Source organism: Podarcis raffonei, chromosome 1 (genome assembly GCF_027172205.1).
Source record: "Podarcis raffonei isolate rPodRaf1 chromosome 1, rPodRaf1.pri, whole genome shotgun sequence".
Taxonomy (NCBI): domain Eukaryota; kingdom Metazoa; phylum Chordata; class Lepidosauria; order Squamata; family Lacertidae; genus Podarcis; species Podarcis raffonei.
Window position 1 is genome coordinate 110,484,275 of NC_070602.1, and position 21,025 is coordinate 110,505,299.

At 42.6% G+C, this 21,025-nt stretch overlaps 1 protein-coding gene across 2 annotated transcripts in view; it reads right to left on the reverse strand.

The window, feature by feature from the left end:
* The window catches only part of LRP2 (LDL receptor related protein 2), a 149,874-nt gene that overhangs the window by 14,328 nt on the left and 114,521 nt on the right, over positions 1–21,025 (reverse strand). For both annotated transcript variants that reach the window (XM_053409052.1, XM_053409062.1), the window contains exons 55-68: positions 19,285–19,481; positions 17,577–17,822; positions 16,607–16,735; positions 13,860–13,979; positions 12,873–12,989; positions 11,608–11,724; positions 10,595–10,732; positions 9,678–9,800; positions 8,347–8,475; positions 7,521–7,652; positions 6,501–6,632; positions 2,883–3,026; positions 2,099–2,264; positions 770–898 (exon numbers count right to left, since the gene is read on the reverse strand). In XM_053409052.1, coding sequence (XP_053265027.1) covers positions 770–898; positions 2,099–2,264; positions 2,883–3,026; positions 6,501–6,632; positions 7,521–7,652; positions 8,347–8,475; positions 9,678–9,800; positions 10,595–10,732; positions 11,608–11,724; positions 12,873–12,989; positions 13,860–13,979; positions 16,607–16,735; positions 17,577–17,822; positions 19,285–19,481 — 2,019 coding nt within the window. The remainder of the gene's footprint in view (positions 1–769; positions 899–2,098; positions 2,265–2,882; positions 3,027–6,500; positions 6,633–7,520; positions 7,653–8,346; positions 8,476–9,677; positions 9,801–10,594; positions 10,733–11,607; positions 11,725–12,872; positions 12,990–13,859; positions 13,980–16,606; positions 16,736–17,576; positions 17,823–19,284; positions 19,482–21,025) is intronic.

Below are 21,025 nucleotides of genomic sequence, written 5' to 3' on the forward strand. Positions count from 1 at the left end.
CCACCAATAATTCCCCGTTAAACTATTTCTTTACAATGTGCTATTTCATTTTACATTGATAAATATTCCCTTTAAAATGATAACAGTGACTCCCATCAGAGGAGATTGGCGCCAATAACTCAGATAGACACTAATTATGCTTGCTGTTTCTAAGCTATGTGGACTTTGCCAAGGCACAGACAGTGGAGCCCAATACCTAGGCAAAGTAAAAAGCTACTAATGCACATCAATATGAGGATGATTTGCTTTTGAAACTTTCCCACAATGTAAAGGTTCATTGTGGCCTATTTTGTTTGTTTGTTTGCATGCTGCTTGCTTTTTATGCCCATTTTTACGACCATCTGCTGATGAGAAAGCTATCAGCTGCGCTAAAACAATTATCATGCAACACAGTTAACCCCGAACTGATGTACTGCTTGTTATATGTAATTGGAGTGTAACTAGTGACTTTACGTATTTATCAGTTCAGTCGTAAAGAGAAAACAGCAGGATTCAGCACAAGGGTCCCAACAACAGAGCGGAGGGAAACCATCTGCCCCACTTTACTGAGGTCTCTCTCTGCTTCCAGTTGTGACATAACAATAACCACGAGAAGTCTTGTGACATTTGCCCATCGCAACCTCTGTTAGTTATTCAAAGTATTTCAGGTAACATATAGAATATAGATATTATGGTGCATTAGATATTTCCTATTCATTAGATATTTTAGACAGTTCATGCAGCATCTCCTTTCGTTTATATTCATGCTTTAAGCTGCCAAAATGCTTACCCAAGTTTGGGGTTGACAGCGATAGCTGCCGGTTGGTCCAGCGAAGAGTAGACGAGCCATTTTCGGTATCTCCCATCAAGCTTTGCCACCTCTATTCGATTTGTCCCAGAATCAGTCCAGTAAAGGTGCCTAGTTGAGATCCAATCACTTTTTTTAAAATAAAAAATGAACTGTGTATTTTGTCAACATCCACTACAGTGTATGGGAAAGGCCTTTAAAAAATATTCAGTAGTAAAATGCCAAAAATTCAGAGACAATGCCAAATAAATGTGATACAATGCACACGAGTTTGTGGTTGCTGTGTGAGAGATGTAAATCCCCTTGTTCTAATCCCCCTATTTGCTCCGGGTTTCCCTCTCAGTCCCCTGGAACAAATTTGGGTAGGCATGGAGAAATCCCACTTCATGAGCTAAAGTTGTTTCACTTATTAAATTACATTGTTGGGATTCAAAACCTGGTTTCTGGAGCTCACAAAAGAACTGATATTAGATCTGGAAGAGATATCAGATCTAAAGCAATAGGATCTGATTGATGGGATTCTCCCTCCTGCATACCACTTGTGGGTACAGATTGGTTCATCTGTCAATCACCCGATGTCACAATGGCCCAACTTCAAAGGAAAAAACTCAGAGGTGCTAATTCAAGCTGTGTCTGATTTTAAGCTAGAGCTGTAAAGTGTGCTCCTGATTCTTCCTTTTCATCAAAAAGTCACTGCTTTTTTAATGTGGCACCTTTTTGTGTGAATTTGGCATAGTGGAGGGTTAAAGAAAAAAAGATGGCAAATTCCAAATATGCTGCCATTTAGATGCATGGGGGGAGGGGGAGAGTTGTGCTCCTGACTCTTCCTTTTGGCCATGGCTTCAAGTTTCTCATGCTTGATGCCGTACACCTGGTAAAGTGCACATGGGTTGCCCAACACGGCAACCTCTGAGGTCTGGGAAATGTTTAATTAGTGGTTCCCTAGCACTGGACAAAAGGGCATTAATAATAATTAAAAGAAGCTAAAGGTCAGAAATCAATCCTTCACTGTTTCAAAACAGGTAGAGTACCCTAGATGAGCACCTGCACTGATGGTTGGGACATACATGTTCTGAATGAGTCCAGGACTTTTAACCAAAAAGGTTACTCTATTATCAAGCTCTTCCAACCTGGTCTTTGACTCCAACTCCCATCAGCCCCAAGCTGCATTGCTAAAGCTCAAGGATGATGGGTATTGTAGTCCCAACATCTGGTGGGTACCAGGCTGGGGGGAAACATTCATATATTTATATATATGTTCAAAGGTGAATAAGGTTTTCCGAACCATTTTTATTCAGCTTTTGCGCTTACCTCCCAACCCAATCCACAGCTAAACCAACGGGACTGACCAGGTATCTCAGGTTCAAGTCAACTTCTTTCACGGGATTATTTCCGCTGCTTTCAAATGTGGGGATATAGGCACGTTTGATGGAACCAAACTCTGAACCACGCCCCATAATGCTGTAGTATATGACACCTGTGGAAAGTTCAGAGGTCACTTTCCTTTTTTCTGCCATTAGAAACAATTCATCATTTACTCAGGTCAAGATCGGACCCTAAGGTCATGCAGTGCTTCTGTTGCAGCTATAAGGCGAAATACAAGTGAATTGCCCCAAATCCTGACTAGCACCTAAAACGGGCACTTTTAATGAGGGGAACCCCATAGTGTCCTAGAGACCCAATAACTTTATATCCCAGAGAGGAGACTCAGAAACAGGTAACAGGGAGATGGCTATGTGTGAAGTTGAATCCCCTCAAAATATTATTTAATTAACGAAGCTGCTGTGCGTGTGGAACAAGGTTTGCTCACATAACAGGACTTTCCATCCCTCCCCTTCTCATTTGTGCCCCCTAAATCTGCTCTGGAGGCTTAGGGGGAGACGTAGGCTTAGGGGGGCATGGGAGGGGGCTTGCAGGGGAAAGAGAGGTGATAAAGTCCTGTTGCACAAGTGGACCTCAGCTACTGCTAACATACCCCAATTAGAGTACTGTTGAATTCCACCCATTACTTTTGTTCCTGAGGCCAGATTAAAAAAAGAACCTTCTTTTTTAGTTAGCTGAGGGATAGCCGGGGGAAAAAAGCAAATATACTCACTGAGGCCTATCCCCTCAGGATCCCAGTGATAGTCTATGGCTTGGATGTGCTCCTCATTTTCAATATAATCAGAATACTGCTCAGATGACATATTATACCTTCGAATGCGGACGTTGTCAGGCAGGAGTAATATTGGTGGGTTACCTGAAAAGACAGTTAATACATTTTGTCACTCTTGTGTTTAGCAATTATTTCCATGAGGGAATTCAGGGTAAATAACTGATGTGTCAAAGTTTCTGCTTCCATTTTGAAGAAAACATTTTTTCTGAAACTCTTTTTTAAAAAAAATATATTTATTAAAGTTTTCATATTTAATACAAAAGAAAAAGAATCAAAAAGGAAAAAGCAAAAAAGTTTAAAAACACATAAAGTTCACAATACTTATTTTTCAATAACATATTTCCCTGACCTCCTCATACCTCCCTTTCTTGTATTCCAATTCAAATTGTTAATTCAGCAAATCCTTATCCGTAATTTTGAACCTATTTCTATACTTAAGTTAACATATTATTATTTTACTTTTTCTCCTTCATCCATTTCCTCAATTTATTTTTGCTAACCTTAAAGGTAAAGGTAAAGGTACCCCTGCCCGTATGGGCCAGTCGTGTCCGACTCTGGGGTTGCGCGCCCATCTCGCTTAAGAGGCCGGGGGCCAGCGCTGTCCGAAGACACTTCCAGGTCACGTGGCCAGCGTGACAAGCTGTATCTGGCGAGCCAGCGCAGCACATGGAAACGCCGTTTACCTTCCCACTAGTAAGCGGTCCCTATTTATCTACTTGCCCCCGGGGGTGCTTTCGAACTGCTAGGTTGGCAGGCGCTGGGACCGAGCAACGGGAGCGCACCCCGCCGTGGGGATTCGAACCGCCGACCTGACGATCGGCAAGTCCTAGGCGCTGAGGTTTTACCCACAGCGCCACCCGCGTCCCTAACCTTATTTTCATTTAATTTAGTTCATTTTAAAAAACCAATTTTACCTTATCCAAACTTAAACATCAATACTTATACATCAGTACTCATTCTTAAGACATTTTTTCTAAAGTCGACCCAAATTCCCTTCCACGAATTTCCCAATTTTCATACACATAACACAAACAAAATAAAAACAGAACAAATTATAATTATGTACCCTTTGGATTCCCAAACTCCACCCCCCCTTTCCCGGTTTCAGTCCCCAACAAATGTCCATCAGTCTTAATCTACTATTAGCCTGGAGATCTCACATCCGAGGCTCTTAATTCTCTCTCAATTCCTCTCTGCCGGTTTTTTTGATAGTCCTTGATATTGAACACCAAATCTCGGAGAAGCTCTGGCCCTACAGGATCCATGTTTCTTCCAGCCAGACCTCCATACTTAAAAGTGGCGCCCAAATCTTGTTTCTTACTCCTTTCAAGTCCAAATGTCCCCAAAGCTCCAACTTCCACCTTAAGCAAATTTGTAATCCTTAGGTCTTCAGATCTCCACATAAGAGGATCTCTCCATTTTTCAATCTCCAATTCAGGCCAGATTTTCCACATCAAGTTTTTATTTTCCTTTATTGCCATCATGTCAGGCCTCAAGCTCTCCTTCGTCATCTGTAAAATTACAGCTCCTCCTTCCTTTTCTTCAGGGACAACATATATCTCCTTCTCCAAATTCTCAAAGCTCTCAAATTTCTCTTTTTGTCCAGCTGAATAGACTTCCTGATTCAAATCCTTATCAGATTCAATGATGTTGTTTACAGTTGAGTCCAGAGTTGTAACATTTGTAGCCAAAACATCAATCTGGCCTTGTAACTTTCCCAAGAGAACAAAGACTCTGTCCAATTCAGCCTGAATTTTCCCTCCTCCAGCCATTCTTGTAATGTCCCAAAACCCCCTCTAGAGGGATTTTGGTTCCTTCATATTCATTCCAGTTCAAATCCAAAAGTCAAGTTAGTTTGTATCAGCTCTTCCTTATTTTCAACAAATTGTAACGAAATTGTAACAAATATAACCAGCAGAACCAGCAGAAACAAAGTTCTCTTTTTCCCTCTTGACAGCTAAGTTGACAGCTGTCAAACTCTTCAGTACCTCATCAACAGGCTCTCTCGCGGAACACTCCCAGGTCTGGGAGGGTGGCACTTCAGCTCCCAAAATTAGCTCTTTATCCTCCAGTAAGATTTCTTATACTGCCAAACCGTGAAATTAAAGTCTTTTACCAAAAAAGGAAAAGAAAGGTTCTCTCGACCTTAGTTAGCAGGTCCTTGCTTTAAGTTATTTACAAGGAGGGGAGGCAGACTTCCTGTTTACACCTTCCCCGATCGTGCCTAATTCGTAAAAATTTTCTTTACAATTCCAATTTCCGTACTACTCACGGGTTGTTACTTTAAGGTCCAATTGCTCACAAGAAGAAGTCAGCGCTCTCCGACCATGGCAGTGCGGCTTCACTCCGCAGGAGAAGCAGTCGACTCTCAGCACCGCGCCGCTCACCCCGTCCCCCGTTCCGAAGCCTTTAAAAAGGTTCCTTCGCAGGTCGGGGGGGGCGCAAATGGTGCCCGCCGAGTCACCACGCTCACAGGCTTCACCGCCTGTGATTTTTGAGGGTCCCCGCGTCGCCGCAGCGGCAAGACCCAATCCTGCGGAGCCGATTTCCTCCGGAGCTCAGAGGGAATCCGCCATTAGTCGATGGCGCTAACCCGGAAGTCCTTTCCATTTTTTCTGAAACTCTTGGACCACTTTGGACTGTAAAATTTAGAGGCTATTCTGCAAATATTCAATGTTTCCCCTGCTATGGATTTTAAATCCTTGCTATCCCCTAGTTATACTTGGTAGCAGGTTTCTTCAAACCTTCTTCAAAGGTGAAGGGTGTCAAGATCCAAAACATTGTTTTTATATCAGTCACTTGTGCAGACCTAATGAAATTGGATGACCCATTTTATCTTAGAATAGCAGTCCCCTGTACAGTAACATAAACAGCTTTCAAAAGTTGCCTCAGTTTCAAAAGTACCTTGCCACACAGCACGAAGATGCTCGAAAAACAGGGCACTATGGACAGGGCATTTTTTGAGTGGTGATGTCCTGACGGTAGAATACCCTCTGAGGAATGGCTGGCTGGCACCTATATTGTGGTCTTTTAGACCAGTTGAATTCCTGTTAACTTTATTTATTTATTTTAGTAGTATTAGTTGGTCTCCAAGGTGCTACTGGACAATTATTTTATTTTATTATTTATGGTCCATGAACCATACATGACAGTCTGTCAGCAAAGTGTCTTTGATTTATATCAATATAATCTGCCTTTAGAGAAATTACTACAGCTAATTTTCTCTTGATGACAACCAGCTACATCATGAACAGCCCTTTTGTTCTCTGGAAATGTGCAAGGCTATCTGCGAGGGCAAGAGACAGGACACTGAAGATGTCACAGATAACTTCTGGTTTGTTTTCAGATTCAGCGGCATAACAGCAGTCAAATGGTTTTACTGAGCCTCACAATCATGATTCTACACAAATGAGTTGGGAAGAAGCGAGCAGAAGACAACATACAGCAATGCAATGCAGCATGGTGGCCAAGGAAAGAAAAAGACTTGTTTCAGAAGACAGTTCATGGTGCTTAGTTTTAATTTAATTTGGCTCTAATGGAAATGCTGGCTGAGCTTACCACTGGCCGCACACTGGTCTCCTTGCTGATCCCCAACAGATCTGAATCCCTCTGCACAGAAACACTCGTAGCTTCCTTTGGAATTCTTACAAATCTGGGGGCATGTTCCAAAGATCTCACACTCGTCAATGTCTGAAGGCAAAGAGAAAGTATTATAAACTTAATGACAAAATAACTGCCTTGTTGTCGCAGCAAAGGCCTATATAATGTATCTCTCTTTTTATCACAAGAATGGGCCTCTTTAGCTTCTCTCTTTCTTGTCTCCCTTGCTTTGCTCAGGTCCTTTTCTTTTTAAGCCCAGGCACCCAAGTTCTGGGTCCATCCCTGCCCAATATTCAACTCATTTTCTCTCTCTTGCCTTTTCTATTTCCTTTTTTCTTTTTACCATGGTCCATTCCAATTTTCTTCTTTCCTTTATCTTCCCCCTTCCTCTTTTCTCTCCCTCATTTTATGAATATTCAGACTATGAGCTTACAAGAATGGAACCTGTTTTATCTTTTTGTGCATAACGCAACATTAAGAATAATGACAGTAGCAGTAGCCATACTGTGAGAGCCTGTAAAGACGTATGTGCACAGACATTTTATTCCATTCATTGTTCTTTGGATCCAATCCAATGCACTCTGCAAGCAGACACTGCTTTTCAGTGGGAAACTACAGTAGCCATTCCAAAGAAAATGAGTCTTCACAGGTTTGAAGAGGAAACCTACACCAGCAATCCATCACACAGAGAAGTATCACCCTAACTGGTTAGGCTCCGAAGAGCAACACAAGGGAGAGAGAAAAACAACGAGATCCAAAACAGGAAGGTGGTTAAGTTATCTAAAATGTTTTAGGAACCTGCACCTAAATGCTATGAGAAAAATAGGATTCCACATAAATAAACAAAACATCTCAGTGTGATGAGATGCTTAGAGAGCTGGCACAGAATGTTTTATCAGTGCCATAATGAAAATGATGAGAGAGTTTATTAAAGCTGAGCAATTTGGAGATAGAAATCTATTTCAAGATGAAAGGTACCATCACAGGTATTTCTGTTCAGTTCACTGGGGCTGTATCCAGGTCTGCAGGTACATATAAATCCCCCTTCACTCAAGTTGGTACAGTTGTGTTCACAGATATTTTCAGCACAGGTCCTACCCGTTCCAGAATCTAAAGAACAAAACAAAACATAGGTTGCATTTTAATGAGAAACTGAAACAAATTTCTCCCTCACCTCTGGTCCTCAATGAAAAAGAAAAAAAAGATTCAGATCCTCAAAATGCATCTACTGAACTCCTGAAATCTCTTGAAGGTTGATAGCTTTTTGTTTTTTGTTGTTGTTTTGAACTATTAAGGAACATTCCGAGGGACTGATTTCCTCCACTGTTTAAAATTCTTTACAAATAGAGGCCGATAGGACCTCTCCTCCTTCACAGCTGGCCTAAGCAAAATGTGTCAGTAATTGTAGGGATGCTGCTGGCATCCTTTTCTTCTGTGGGATCATGTGGGCTTTAGCTCACATGTTCTTTGAGTTGTGTTGTGGATGGAAGGGGCTCACCCAGCCCTTCAGATACATTAGAATCATCACTGCAGCGAACATCAAAGAAGAGGGATGGAAACAGATGAGAAGGTGTAGGGAGCGAGGGAGGCACGCACATCAGGTATCAAGTACAGAGGACTGGGGGAGGAAGTACTGGGGGAGGAAGAAGGCTGGGTTTGCATTCCAGGATTTATTCTGTTCCAGAGGATTTCTCAACGTTTCCCAATAACACGGGGCACACGCAAAGCTCTCACCTCAACATTGGTTTTCCTCCCCATAACAAACATACAGTTTGAACTCAGTGCAAGTTACTGTGGTACTTACTGCAGCCTAATTCATCAAAGTGGTCCCCGCAATCGTCATAATTATCACATACGTAGTGTAGTGGGATGCAGTTTCCATTGCCACATTTGAATTCTTCAGTAGTGCAAGGCTTAGGAGTGGGTTCTCTGCCTGCATGAAATAATGCACACACATACCTCCTCACACAAACATATATCCCGTTTTATAGCATGCATATTGCAGACGTTGCTATACAAACTGTGTTAGGGCAACTTGGCCCAGTCCCCTGTGGTGGGCTCCCACACACATCTCAGCTTTTGTCTTTCCAATACCGTTAAAGCTACCTGTCCAGTCTTGGGAGACACTCACAGGGAAATGCCAGAGTTGGGCTTGATTTACTGTTAGGCTGAAGAGCACGCATGCTGCCAGAGCTCAGTGTGCTCAGTCTCTGGCTGCTAAAGCCCCACCCCCACCCCCGATCCCTGGCTTACAAAGCCTTTGCTCATCCGGGAGGTATTTCTCTCATGGTTGTGCAAAGCATCTGTTAGCCTGAGAATCAGGCAATTCTTCCCCAGCTTAGATTTAATCTGAGCCACTGAAGAATCCAGGCGCTGTCAAAGCTTGTCTTTCGTTTCAGAGCTCAGCTTACAGAACTTCAACAGCATCCCTGTAACTTACTTATTCATATCACACACATCTATAATGTCTGTATCTGAAATCACTGCCTTCCCACACCTTCCCCTCCTTTGATCCAGATTTTTTTATCATATCAGGGATACTCAGAAAATGAGAGGTTATGAGAAAACCCACACTGAGGGAGCGGAAAGTATGAGAAAGTAGTGAACTAGAGGAGAATTTCATACAGACAACAGAGAATTCATGAAGGTACTATCCACACTGAATGACAGTATGGATGAGCCCATGTTTCATTCATGGCTATAAAGGTCTACAGTATATTCATACTACTGGTACTGAATACAGTGGTACCTTGGTTTACAAACTTAATTTGTTCCGGAAGTCCATTCTTAAACCAAAGCGTTCTTAAACCAAGGCGTGCTTTCCCATAGCAGCGGGGGACTCAATTTACACTCAACAGGAAGCAGAACATGTTCTGCTTCCAAGGCAAAGTTCACAAACCAAAACACCTACTTCACTGTTCTTAAACCAAGGTACCACTGTAATTGGGGAATAATGACATATTTCTTGAAAAATACAAGCCACTGCGTGTTCCTTTTTATCTAGCTAACATGTTTGTGAATTAAACGTTAAAAACAGTAGGATCTAAGAGCAGCCTTAACCTAGAATTACTGTCAATCATCATTAGGCACATTCATCTCTTAATTCCTGAATGTTATGCACATTGATAGACCTACAGTGCTCTTCTTTCTCATCGCTTCCATCTCCACAGTCATCCTTTTGGTTGCACAGCTCATGGCTATAGATGCAGCGGTTGTTCCCACAGCGAAAACGGAATGGTTGTTCACACGCAATATCCACTGAAATAAAACAGGCCAGTGATTTCTAACTTGGTTTACAGGATACAAATATAAAAGCTTATTTTAAAACGTGATCAAAATGCCAGGCAGCAATCCTAAACTGCAATGATTTATTGTGATGTTTAAACCAATGCCAGTGTTGCACTGGCCTTCATCAGGGCAAAAGGACTGAAAGATCCTGCACTCTCCCAGAGTTCCTCCCATCACTCTTTTGGTACCTTGGTTCTCTTGATATCATCTGACTAATGTAAAATGATGTGTGTTAACACAAATACATGGGTCCAGAGCTCATTCCTGATCCCTGAATTCTAGCTAAAAGGCCAAATATAATAATCATGTTCCTTTACACCCACATTGGCCCCACTGAACCAGTCACAAGATAGGCAAACTCTGTGAGGTTCTCCTGGCCCAGAAACATTTTGAGTTTCCAAAGGGGAAACAGACAAACCAGGAAGAGGCAACAAGAGTTTTCATGTGCAGGAAAAGCCTGCATTTCACTGGTTGTGTTAGGACTTTAGACATGCACTGAAGTTTCTGTAAAAAATGTACAGGCCAGAATCCTAAAGGCTTGTGTTTCTCTTTGGGCAGGCTACCATGCCACATAACAAACTGCTTCTGAAAGCCAAGGGGAATTTCAAAAGGATCTTTTGACATGGCACAGCAATTGGGTACCAAAAGCCTCTGTTTCAAACGCATCCTGCTGGATATGCCCAGCCCTTTGGCATGCACTAAGAGAGTTGTAGGGGGCGGGGTTCAAGGTGGAGTCGATTCAGGCTCCCCCCCCCCCAGCTTACAGCATAAGTTAAGTTCTTCGTCTGAGCCATCTCCGCAGTCGTCGTCACCGTCACACTTCCAGTATGGCTGAACACATACATGGTTTTTGCACTCAAACATTGTGCGTGGGCAGTACGAGCCGTTAGGATAGCGGGTGGCTGGAAAACAGAAACGCCTTCTTTTAATATCACAATCTACTTGTCCTCATAATACTATGCAGACCTGTACCCACTGCTTTGTGGGGCATCTTTGGGAGAAGAAAAGGATAAGGAGTAAATAAACCCTACACAAATCCAGAATGAAATCCCTAAGATGATTGGATGGTGCCTGTTATGTCTCCTTCTGGCAACTTCTGCAGCCAAGCTGGTGTCAGATGTATTGCTCTGCTTCCCTTTGGACCACATCAGTGAGGCCAAGAGGCGAGTCCTGTCATCTGAATAGCCCATACACACTGCCCAGGCTTGCACCCCGGTGAGGTCACTTTGGTGCTGCTGACGCAGCAAAAACAGTTCAGGAGGCAGCAAGTTACAAGTTACCGGTCTCTGACCCATTACAATTAATGGACTTAGGCATTCATATTAATTTCAATGGGTCCAATCTGTATAAAGTGGTACCTCGGGTTACATACGCTTCAGGTTACATACACTTCAGGTTACAGACTTCGCTAACCCAGAAATATTACCTCGGGTTAAGAACTTTGCTTCAGGATGAGAACAGAAATCGTGCTCCGGCTGCGCAGCAGCAGCAGGAGGCCCCATTAGCTAAAGTGGTGCTTCAGGTTAAGAACAGTTTCAGGTTAAGAACGGACCTCCGGAATGAATTAAGTACGTAACCAGAGGTACCACTGTATAACTTAGTTGTGTACAACTCTGTATCATTATTTAAGCTCTGCTTGAGAGCATTCAGCATTTCTTGGAATCTTTCTAACAGCAGAAGAAGAAAAATATGAATATGTTTCATTTCTCCCGCCCCACAGAAAGGAGAGGTTCATAAGGGATTTCAGTAAGTTTCTGCCCCAGATCTAGGCACTCACGGCAAGTTGCTTCATCAGAGAAATCCAGACAATCAGCACTTCCATCACACCGGAAACGTTCTGCAATGCAATGCCCACTGTCGCACTGGAAATAACCTGGGTGGCAGGTCCTTAGTTCTACAAAGTAAAGTAGACTGGTGTCAAAATGTCTCTGTTACAAAAAGTGCTTTTGTAATGTCATATTTGTCAGTTTGCATTCCTTAGTGCAGAAAGTATTGATCTGATGCATAGAGATCTTTCCTATTCTAATGAATTCAAGAGGCTTCAGGAAGCTTCTCTGTGTGAAAGAAACAAGCAGAAGGTTCATGATGTTTGGGTTATTTCTTCAGAGAAGAAGAGTTTGGACTTGATTATCTTGTCTTTCACTCCCTTTAAGGAGTCTCAAAGCAGCTAACAATCTCCTTTCCCTTCCTCCCCCACAACAGACACTCTGTGAGGTGAGTGGGGCTGAGAGACTTCAGAAAAGTGTGACTAGCCCAAGGTCACCCAGCAGCTGCATGTGGAGGAGTGGGGAAGCGAACCCGGTTCACCAGATTACGAGTCCACCCCTCTTAACCACTACACCATGCTGGCTGAGTACAGCTGGCTTAAACTGGTTCTGTTATCTTTTCTGTCAAGGCCATGTTGACTGTAAAAGTAAGGCCAGAAGGAGCCTGAGTTTCACTTTCTCTTTCTATCTCTTTTCCTTCTGGTGTGGTGTTCTGTACATAGTATGCTTAGTGTTAAGGTTTAGTCTTATTATAAGTTATTGTAAGTTAAGTCTGTTGCAACTGGATTTCTTATGGACAGTGCTAATGCTGAATGTATTGGATTTGTGACCATTATGCTCTTTTGCCTTCAGTAGCAGTAAAGCTCTGCTGGATGAAATACAATTGCCTCTAGTCCATTTTTTGAGACTCCTGCAATGTACTTAAGTTTTTACTCTGCTAACTATACATTGGAGTTCTACTCTGGATCAATATTGAGTAGAATTCCATGGCAATATTTTCAATATGACAAATTTATTGCATAATCCTTTAGGACCACAGAGAGGGCTTTTTGGTGGTGGCCCCAACATATTTCAAATTCTATCCCCAGGGAAATACATACTGCCTGGTCATTACTGTTTTTTAAAAGAACTGTGGTATTTTCATGATTTATATGCCTATTTTTACGGAATTGTGTGTTTTGAAATTTTATTTGTAAAAGTGAGGGCAACATGCCTCGAAAGACAAGCTGGATTAAAACAAACAAACAAATAAATATGCTCAAATTGCAATACCCACCACAGTCCCGTTCATCTGAATTGTCCTCACAGTCATTGTCGTGATCGCATATCCACCGAGAAGGAATGCAATGCAGGTTGTCACACCGATATTCACTTTCTGTGCACTCACGGGGACCTTGCAATAAAGAGATGCAGCATACGTGAAACGTGTGGTGTGTTTTTCTGCTAAGATGTTTCACAAGCAACTCAGCCCTCCGCCCATTTACCCACTCCCAACGGAGGCTAAGGGTTTGATTAAGCTATCCTTGTCGAATTCCAGTTAACAGAACTGGTATGTAAGAGTATACAATAACAGTTTCAATGTTGGAAATGTCATCTCCTTGGCATTACATCTCATTATCTTTAGTGTGTTGAGGACTACCCTGTGAATTTATTATTTACTGCTTAGGTGGATTGGACTGTGAAATGTATTTTGCAAGGGGAATTACTTGTCACAGAGATGGCTATTTTTAGCAATATGCTGAAACAGTGTTTCCCAAATTTGGGTCTCCAGCTGTTGTCCCCCCCCCTACAATTCCCATCATCCTTGACCACTGGTCTTGCTAGCTAGGGATGATGGGAGTTGTAGTCCAAGAACAGCTGGAGACACAAGTTTGGGGAACACAGGGCTGAAAAAACCACTATATATCTATATCTACCCTAAGTTAGAGCAGCATTTGTTTTATTTCTGTAATGAGTGATTTTATATTATGGATTTAAAAAAAAAACCAACAACAACTGATAGGTAAGCAGTGAAACTTCACACACATGCACACCTAAAGGTATCCATTAAATGTTACAGGTGAATCCTAGATTCCCACAATGAAGCAATATCCAACAGTGATACTTAACTTCATACCTTGATCCTGAGAAAACTGTACAAGCATGAGGATTTTTAAATATTTAACATGCACCTCGTGTTGAACTTAATGCAAAATGCACCATTCAAACAGGCAGCCGTTGGCTGCAAGGCTATCAATATTGGGAAAGGATGGAAATATCTTACTGCAGTTTTGTTCATCAGATTCATCTCCACAGTCATTATCTCCATCACACTTCCACCGCAGTGGGATACAGCGATGGTTATCGCAGCGGAAATCTCCCAAAGGATCACAAGTAATCTCCTCTGCAACACAAATACACAATTTATATTTGTCAATACACCAGCACAGACTAACATGCTATTCTCAAATATGAAAACAGGTACAGCAGACGTGGTACAATGAAATGTCAAGCAATTTAGGAAGGTTTTCAAAGTGGCTTCTTAACATATATATTTTGTGGAAGAGGAGAAAAAGCTTCCCATAACCCAAGTATTCTCTCTGTGTCTAGCTTTTGCAAAAGGTAAACAGAGTGCTTTTCACTGCAATGTGCGATATATCTATCACAAAGTGGAAGAATTTGACTTCCCAAAATTAGAAAATCATCCTCCAGGCTGAGTATACCTTCAGTATACTCAGCTGATCAAACCTTTCAATCACCACATCTTATCATAATAAATGATTTTTATAAAAAAAAATGCTGGAGAAGCTATAAAGAATACCACCTAGATTTTGGAAACAACTGCCAAGCACAACTCAGCTTTTGGCTGCATTTTATTGTCACACTAAACCATGGTTTAGTAAAATGCACAAGAGGAGGAAGGTGCTGCCATGAGCTTCAGCCTCTGCTCCCCTGCCCTGGTGAAGCAAGAAGGCTTACTTTAGCAGCATTTATTTACTTTCAGTTTAAAAACAAGCCATCTTCAAATCCTGGATTATGAGGCTGGCTTAAACTGTTTAAACTGACCACAATTATAGACAAACCACAATCTCTGGACCACACAACAAACTGAGACTCAGGAACACGAAAAGTAAACACTGTCAGAATCCTCCTCCTAGCAGTGCAGGGAAAGGAGATAGGGAACAGAAGCATATTAATCTGAGGCTTGTCCTTCCAGTTCTTGCATATCTCACCAAGCCATGTTTTAGTGTGACATGCAAATACAGCATTCGTTCGCAAACACCACATTAAGGACTGCCAAAAGCAAAATATATACCACTGAAGGAGAAGAAATAATGATGGCAACAGCAAATCCAGGAGGCTCAAACTACAGGTGAAGGCAACAGCTAACAAGCATGGGGAGCAAATTTGTCTCCCAGACAAAGCTTTATGAACTGTTGCAAGCTGACCATGAAAACATATCTGAGCCTTGTCAGCTTTGAAGCAGAATGTACACCTTATTTCATAGAATCATAGAGTTGGAATAGACCACAAGGGCCATCGAGTCCAACCCCCTGCCAAGCAGGAAACACCATCAGAGCACTCCTGACATATGGTTGTCAAGCCTCTGCTTAAAGACCTCCAAAGAAGGAGACTCCACCACACTCCTTGGCAGCAAATTCCACTGTCAAACAGCTCTTACTGTCAGGAAGTTCTTCCTAAGGTTTAGGTGGAATCTTCTTTCTTGTAGTTTGGATCCATTGCTCCGTGTCCGCTTCTCTGGAGCAGCAGAAAACAACCTTTCTCCCTCCTCTATATGACATCCTTTTATAGATTTGAACATGGCTATAATATCACCCCTTAACCCCCTCTTCTCCAGGCTAAACATGCCCAGCTCCCTTAGCCGTTCCTCATAAGGCATCGTTTCCAGGCCTTTGACCATTTTGGTTACCCTCCTCTGGACACGTTCCAGTTTGTCAGTGTCCTTCTTGAACTGTGGTGCCCAGAACTGGACACAGTACTCCAGGTGAGGTCTGACCAGAGCAGAATACAGTGGCACTATTACTTTCCTTGATCTAGATGCTATACTCCTATTGATGCAGCCCAGAATTGCATTGGCTTTTTTAGCTGCCGCGTCACACTGTTGGTTCATGTCAAGTTTGTGGTCAACCAAGACTCCTAGATCCTTTTCACATGTACTGCTCTCAAGCCAGCCATCTTGTATTTGTGCCTCTCATTTTTTTTGCCCAAGTGCAATACTTTACATTTCTCCCTGTTAAAGTTCATCTTGTTTGTTTTGGCCCAGTTCTCTAATCTGTCAAGGTCGTTTTGAAGTGTGATCCTGTCCTCTGGGGTGTTAGCCACCCCTCCCAGTTTGGTGTCATCTGCAAATTTGATCAGGATGCCCTTGAGTCCATCATCCAAGTTGTTGATAAACGGCCCGGTCTTATTCAACATCTTTATCAACATCTTCCCATTTAACAGGGAAGGCTTTGCCGCCTTGCTATGATTACTGTTTTTCCTTCTTCTGATGCCTTTGAAGCATCCAAAATGGATGCAATGAGAGGTGGTATAATGGTCTGATTTAACTAAAAGAATCTTTATTTAGTTTAAATCTAACCATCCTTTCACCTCTAGGTGCAACCATCATGGATGCTTCAAATGAAGTTCAAGGAAAAGACAGCAATGGTAATAATGCAGAAAACACTTCCCATTCACAAGTACAGATAACACACTGTAACACTGGACAGTGTGACCCAGTGACTGAAAAACTGCTTCAGATAACTCAAGACATTCACATCAGGTATAGCCAAGACTGTAATTATAGTAAGTGACCTCCAAGGTTACATCAAATGACAAGCATCAATTAGAGTGACATGCTGCTAACAGGGTTTTCATTGCACCTTCATTTGCGGCCTAATTTGTGAAGCAGGTATAAATAATGCAAGTGCATGGAATTTTGACCAAGGTCATTGCCATTGCTTCACATCTTGAACAGCGTCTGAAGTACACAATGATTTTACAGGTACATTTTGCAGGCCAAAAACGTACCGCAGCCTTGTTCATCGCTGTTGTCTCTGCAATCATTATGACCATTGCATACAGCCCAGAACGGGATGCAACGGTAATTTGTTCTACAGCTGAATTCTGTGTGGTTATCACAACGATAGGCAGGGCCCACTGAAATAAAAGGAAGAGTCAACATTTGAATACTTTGCCTTTTTACAACAGCTGCTGCACACCACTGCCAAATACATTTCAGAGAATGTGTTACATGGGATAGACAATGTACAGACACCATGGCCTGCCCCAGATTTATTCATATTTAAATGTACAAAAGGGCTTTTATACTTAAAATGAAAATGATAACATTGCAAACTTGTTTTGGTGCCTGAGGCAGAAAATATAAACGGTAGCCATGGTCATTGGTATGTGGAACGCCCTCCCATCAGATGTCAAGGAGATAAATGACTATACAGTGGAACCTCAGTTACCGAATGCCTCCGTCGTTGTACGTTTCAGTTCTTGAATGCTGAAAACCCAGAAGTAAATGCTTGCTTTTTCAAACGTTTTTCAGAACTTGAACGTGCAACGCTGCTTCCGCTGAGTGCAAGAAGCTCTTGCAACCAATGGGAAGCCACACCTTGGTTTTTGAATGTTTTGGAAGCCAAACGGGCTTCCGGAACGGATTTTGTTCGAGAACTGAGGTGCCACTGTGCAAGTTTTAGAAGACAACTGAAGGCAGCCCTGTATAGGGAATTTTTTTATGTTTGATGTTTGATTATGCTTTTATATTTGTTGGAAGTCACCCAGAGTGGCTGGGGCAACCCAGTCAGATGAAAGGGTACAAATAATAAACTACTTCTTCCTCTTCCTCCTCCTCCTCATTATTATTATTAGGAAAACAACCGACCAATTTGCCATTTGTCTTCTTGTTAGCTACTCTGGTTTCCATTAAGGAGGAAGGATGAGCTATACGAGCAATCCATCAGCCAATCAACACAAGCTGTGCTCTACTTACTGCATTCATGAATCGGCTCATCCGAGTTATCCCCACAGTCATCGTCCACGTCGCATTTCCAGGACTGGGGGATGCAGCGGCCATTGTCACATTTAAATTGGCCGGGAGGGCAGGTCCTGCTGGCACAATGAGAAGCATCTTCATCCGAGTTATCACCACAGTCATCCTCTCGGTCGCACTGCCAGGCTTCTGGGATGCATCGCTTGTTGGCGCATTGCCACTGATGAGACTCACACTGGTGATTGGCTAGAAGGCAAACGTAATTGTGGTATTAGTAGATTTCTTTAAAATGAAATAAAATGAAATTGCAGTATGCTCTCACTTATCCAAACTGCTGCAGGGATAAAAACAAACAAATCCTATTTTGAGCAATGCTGCTGTTTAGCTAAATAGGAGTGCTAAACAGTGGTACCTTGGGTTACAGATGCTTCAGGTTACAGATGCTTCAGGTTACAGACTCTGCTAACCCAGAAATAGTACCTCGGGTTAAGAACTTTGCTTCAGGATAAGAACAGAAATCGTGCTCCAGCGGCGCAGCAGGCCCCATTAGCTAAAGTGGTGCTTCAGATTAAGAATAGTTTCAGGTTAAGAATGGACCACCGGAACAAATTAAGTTCTTAACCCGAGGTACCACTGTATAAACAGAGAAAAGACTGACATGGAGATAATATATGTTGGGTAAACTACTAAGACTGGGTGATATCTGGTTTTCAACATCGTAATATATCACCAGCTAAACATCACAATATACTGATATGTCATGATATCGGAAATAAAGATGGAGCTCTGTAGAGGTATTGGCTGGCTTAATGGTTTTTCACACGTCATGATTCGCTGCTCCCTGAAGGAGGCAGGGGAGAGATGAGCTGACAGAGTTAACAGGGGCTGCAGGAATCGAGAGCAGTGGCTGGCTTCACAGTTTTCCCCACATTGTGATTTTTGCATAACCCTAACATACCTCATCAATCACAACTCTGTATATGAAATAAGAGTATACTGTATGCTAAATATCTCAGTGCAACACGTACTGTAACTCAAAATAATGTGAGCTTAAAGAATACAAATAGAATCTCAATGTCACCGGGTTCAAGAGTTCAACTGTAATGTACTGATGCTGTGTGTTAATTGGACTGATTGCAATTTCGCATATTCTACTGATCAAATTAGCCCTAACATACACCATGATTCACAATATATTGCAAGGTCAAAAATTATGAAACTGATATCATGATATGGACTTCAAACCATTTTTGGACAATATGTCAAGATATCGCCTAGCCCTATAAACTACACGTCAAGACAACAAAATCTTTGTTAGCGGGAGTGCCTTGTTAACAGGTTATTTAACCATACTAGTTTCCTCTTCATGGAACAAGTAATTTCTAGACCCGTTATTGCCTGTACCGAGTAACAGGTTAATTTAGAGCATAGGGTAGGCAAACTAAGGCCTGGGGGCCGGATCCAGCCCAATCGCCTTCTAAATCCAGCCCGTGGACAGTCCAGGAATCAGCATGCTTTTACATGAGTAGAATGTGCCCTTTTATTTAAAATGCATCTCTGGGTTATTTGTGGGGCACAGGAATTTGTTCTTTTTATTTTTTTCCAAAATATAGTCCAGCCCCCCACAAGGTCTGAGGGACAGTGGACCGGCCCCCTGCTGAAAAAGTTTGTTGACCCCTGATTTAGAGACTTAGCACTTGCAACATACCACAAAGCACACGATCTTCATCTGATCCATCAGGGCAGTCTGCCAGGGCGTTGCACAAGTAATGGGAACTCGTACAGTTGCCATCATTGCACTGGAACTGCCCAACTTGGCAGTACCTGTGAGGGCATGTGGGCGGTTCATCGGAGCCATCCCGGCAATCTCTCTGACCATCACATTTCCACCATATGGGAATACACCTACAAAACAGAGAGACGCCATAATGTTTGTTTCAAGGAGGCAATGCCTTTGACATATTCTATAGTCATGTTTATTTGGAAGCAAGTCTCACCTGAGCTCAATGGGACTCACTTCCTGGCAAGAACACTTAGGATTGTAAACGCAAGAGCCTTTGGGATGATACCCATCATGAAGAATTAGTGTGTTTCCTTGACCCAAGGCTTCGTGCATGTACTTAGTAGCCCCTTCCACATAACTGAGCCTGTCCTAGAAAATACTGCATTTGAGCCAATCAGCAAGTATGGGCATGTATATTTATAGACTGTAGGTGATTTCAGAGGTATTAATTTATCAGTGTCATGTATCCTTCTTCCAGGTAATTTTCTCCTAAGTACTGCTAAGGCTGCAATGCTCAGTGAATAGGGCCAACCTTCAAAGAGCTACACAGTCTTCTGATCAGGAATGTGATGCCCGGGGATGGAGGGTTTGGGGGCACCTTTAAGGAATTGGACTACTCAGCTGCTTATACAGTGGTACCTTGTTTCCCAAATGGCTTAGGTGCCGAACAAATAGGCTCCCGAACGCCACAAACCCGGAAGTAAGTGTTTGTGAATGTTTTTCAGAAGCCGAACATCCAACGCAGCTTCCGCTTGAGTGCAAGAAGCTCCTGCAGCCAATGAGAAGCCATGCTTTGGTTTTCAAACTGTTTTTGGAGTCGGACAGACTCCCAGAATGGGTTAAGTTTGAGCACCAAGGTACCACTGTATAGTGCCCCAATAGCAAGTGCAGAAGCACAACAAGCAACTGTGCCACTCCACCCTCATTTCTCTCTCTCCAGCCACAGCCACAACTACAAGAGATAGAGGGAGGCTGTCAGAAGCATGGCAGGCTGTGAGCTGAATAATAATAATAATAATAATAATAATAATAATAATAATAATAATAATTTATTTATACCCGCCCATCTGGCTGGGTTTCCTCAGCCACTCTGGGTGGCTCCCAACGGAATATTAAAAACACGATAAAACATCAAACATTAAAAACCTCCGAAAACATGGCAGTCCCATGGTGTGACAAAGGAGCGGCAACAGGAAGGAAGTACAGTCATACCTCATGTTATGGATACTTCAGGTTAAGTCTTTTCAGGTTGCGTCCCGCGGCAACCCGGAAGCACTGGAAAGGGTTACTTCCGGGTTTCGCCACTTGCGCATGCGCAGAAGCGCCAAATCGCGCCGTGCACCTGCGCAGATACGACGCTTCAGGTTGCGCTCTTTTCAGGTTGCGAATGGGCCTCCAGAACGGATCCCGTTCATAACCAGAGGTACCACTGTACAGTGGTACCTCGGGTTACATATGCTTCAGGTTACAGACTCCGCTAACCCAGAAATAATGCCTCGGGTTAAGAACTTTGCTTCAGGATGAGAACAGAAATCGTGCTTCGGCGGCACGGCAGCAGCAGGAGGCCCCAAGTGATGCTTCAGGTTAAGAACAGTTTCAGGTTAAGTACGGACCTCCGGAATGAATTAAGTACTTAACCCGAGGTACCACTGTACTAAGGCAAAGT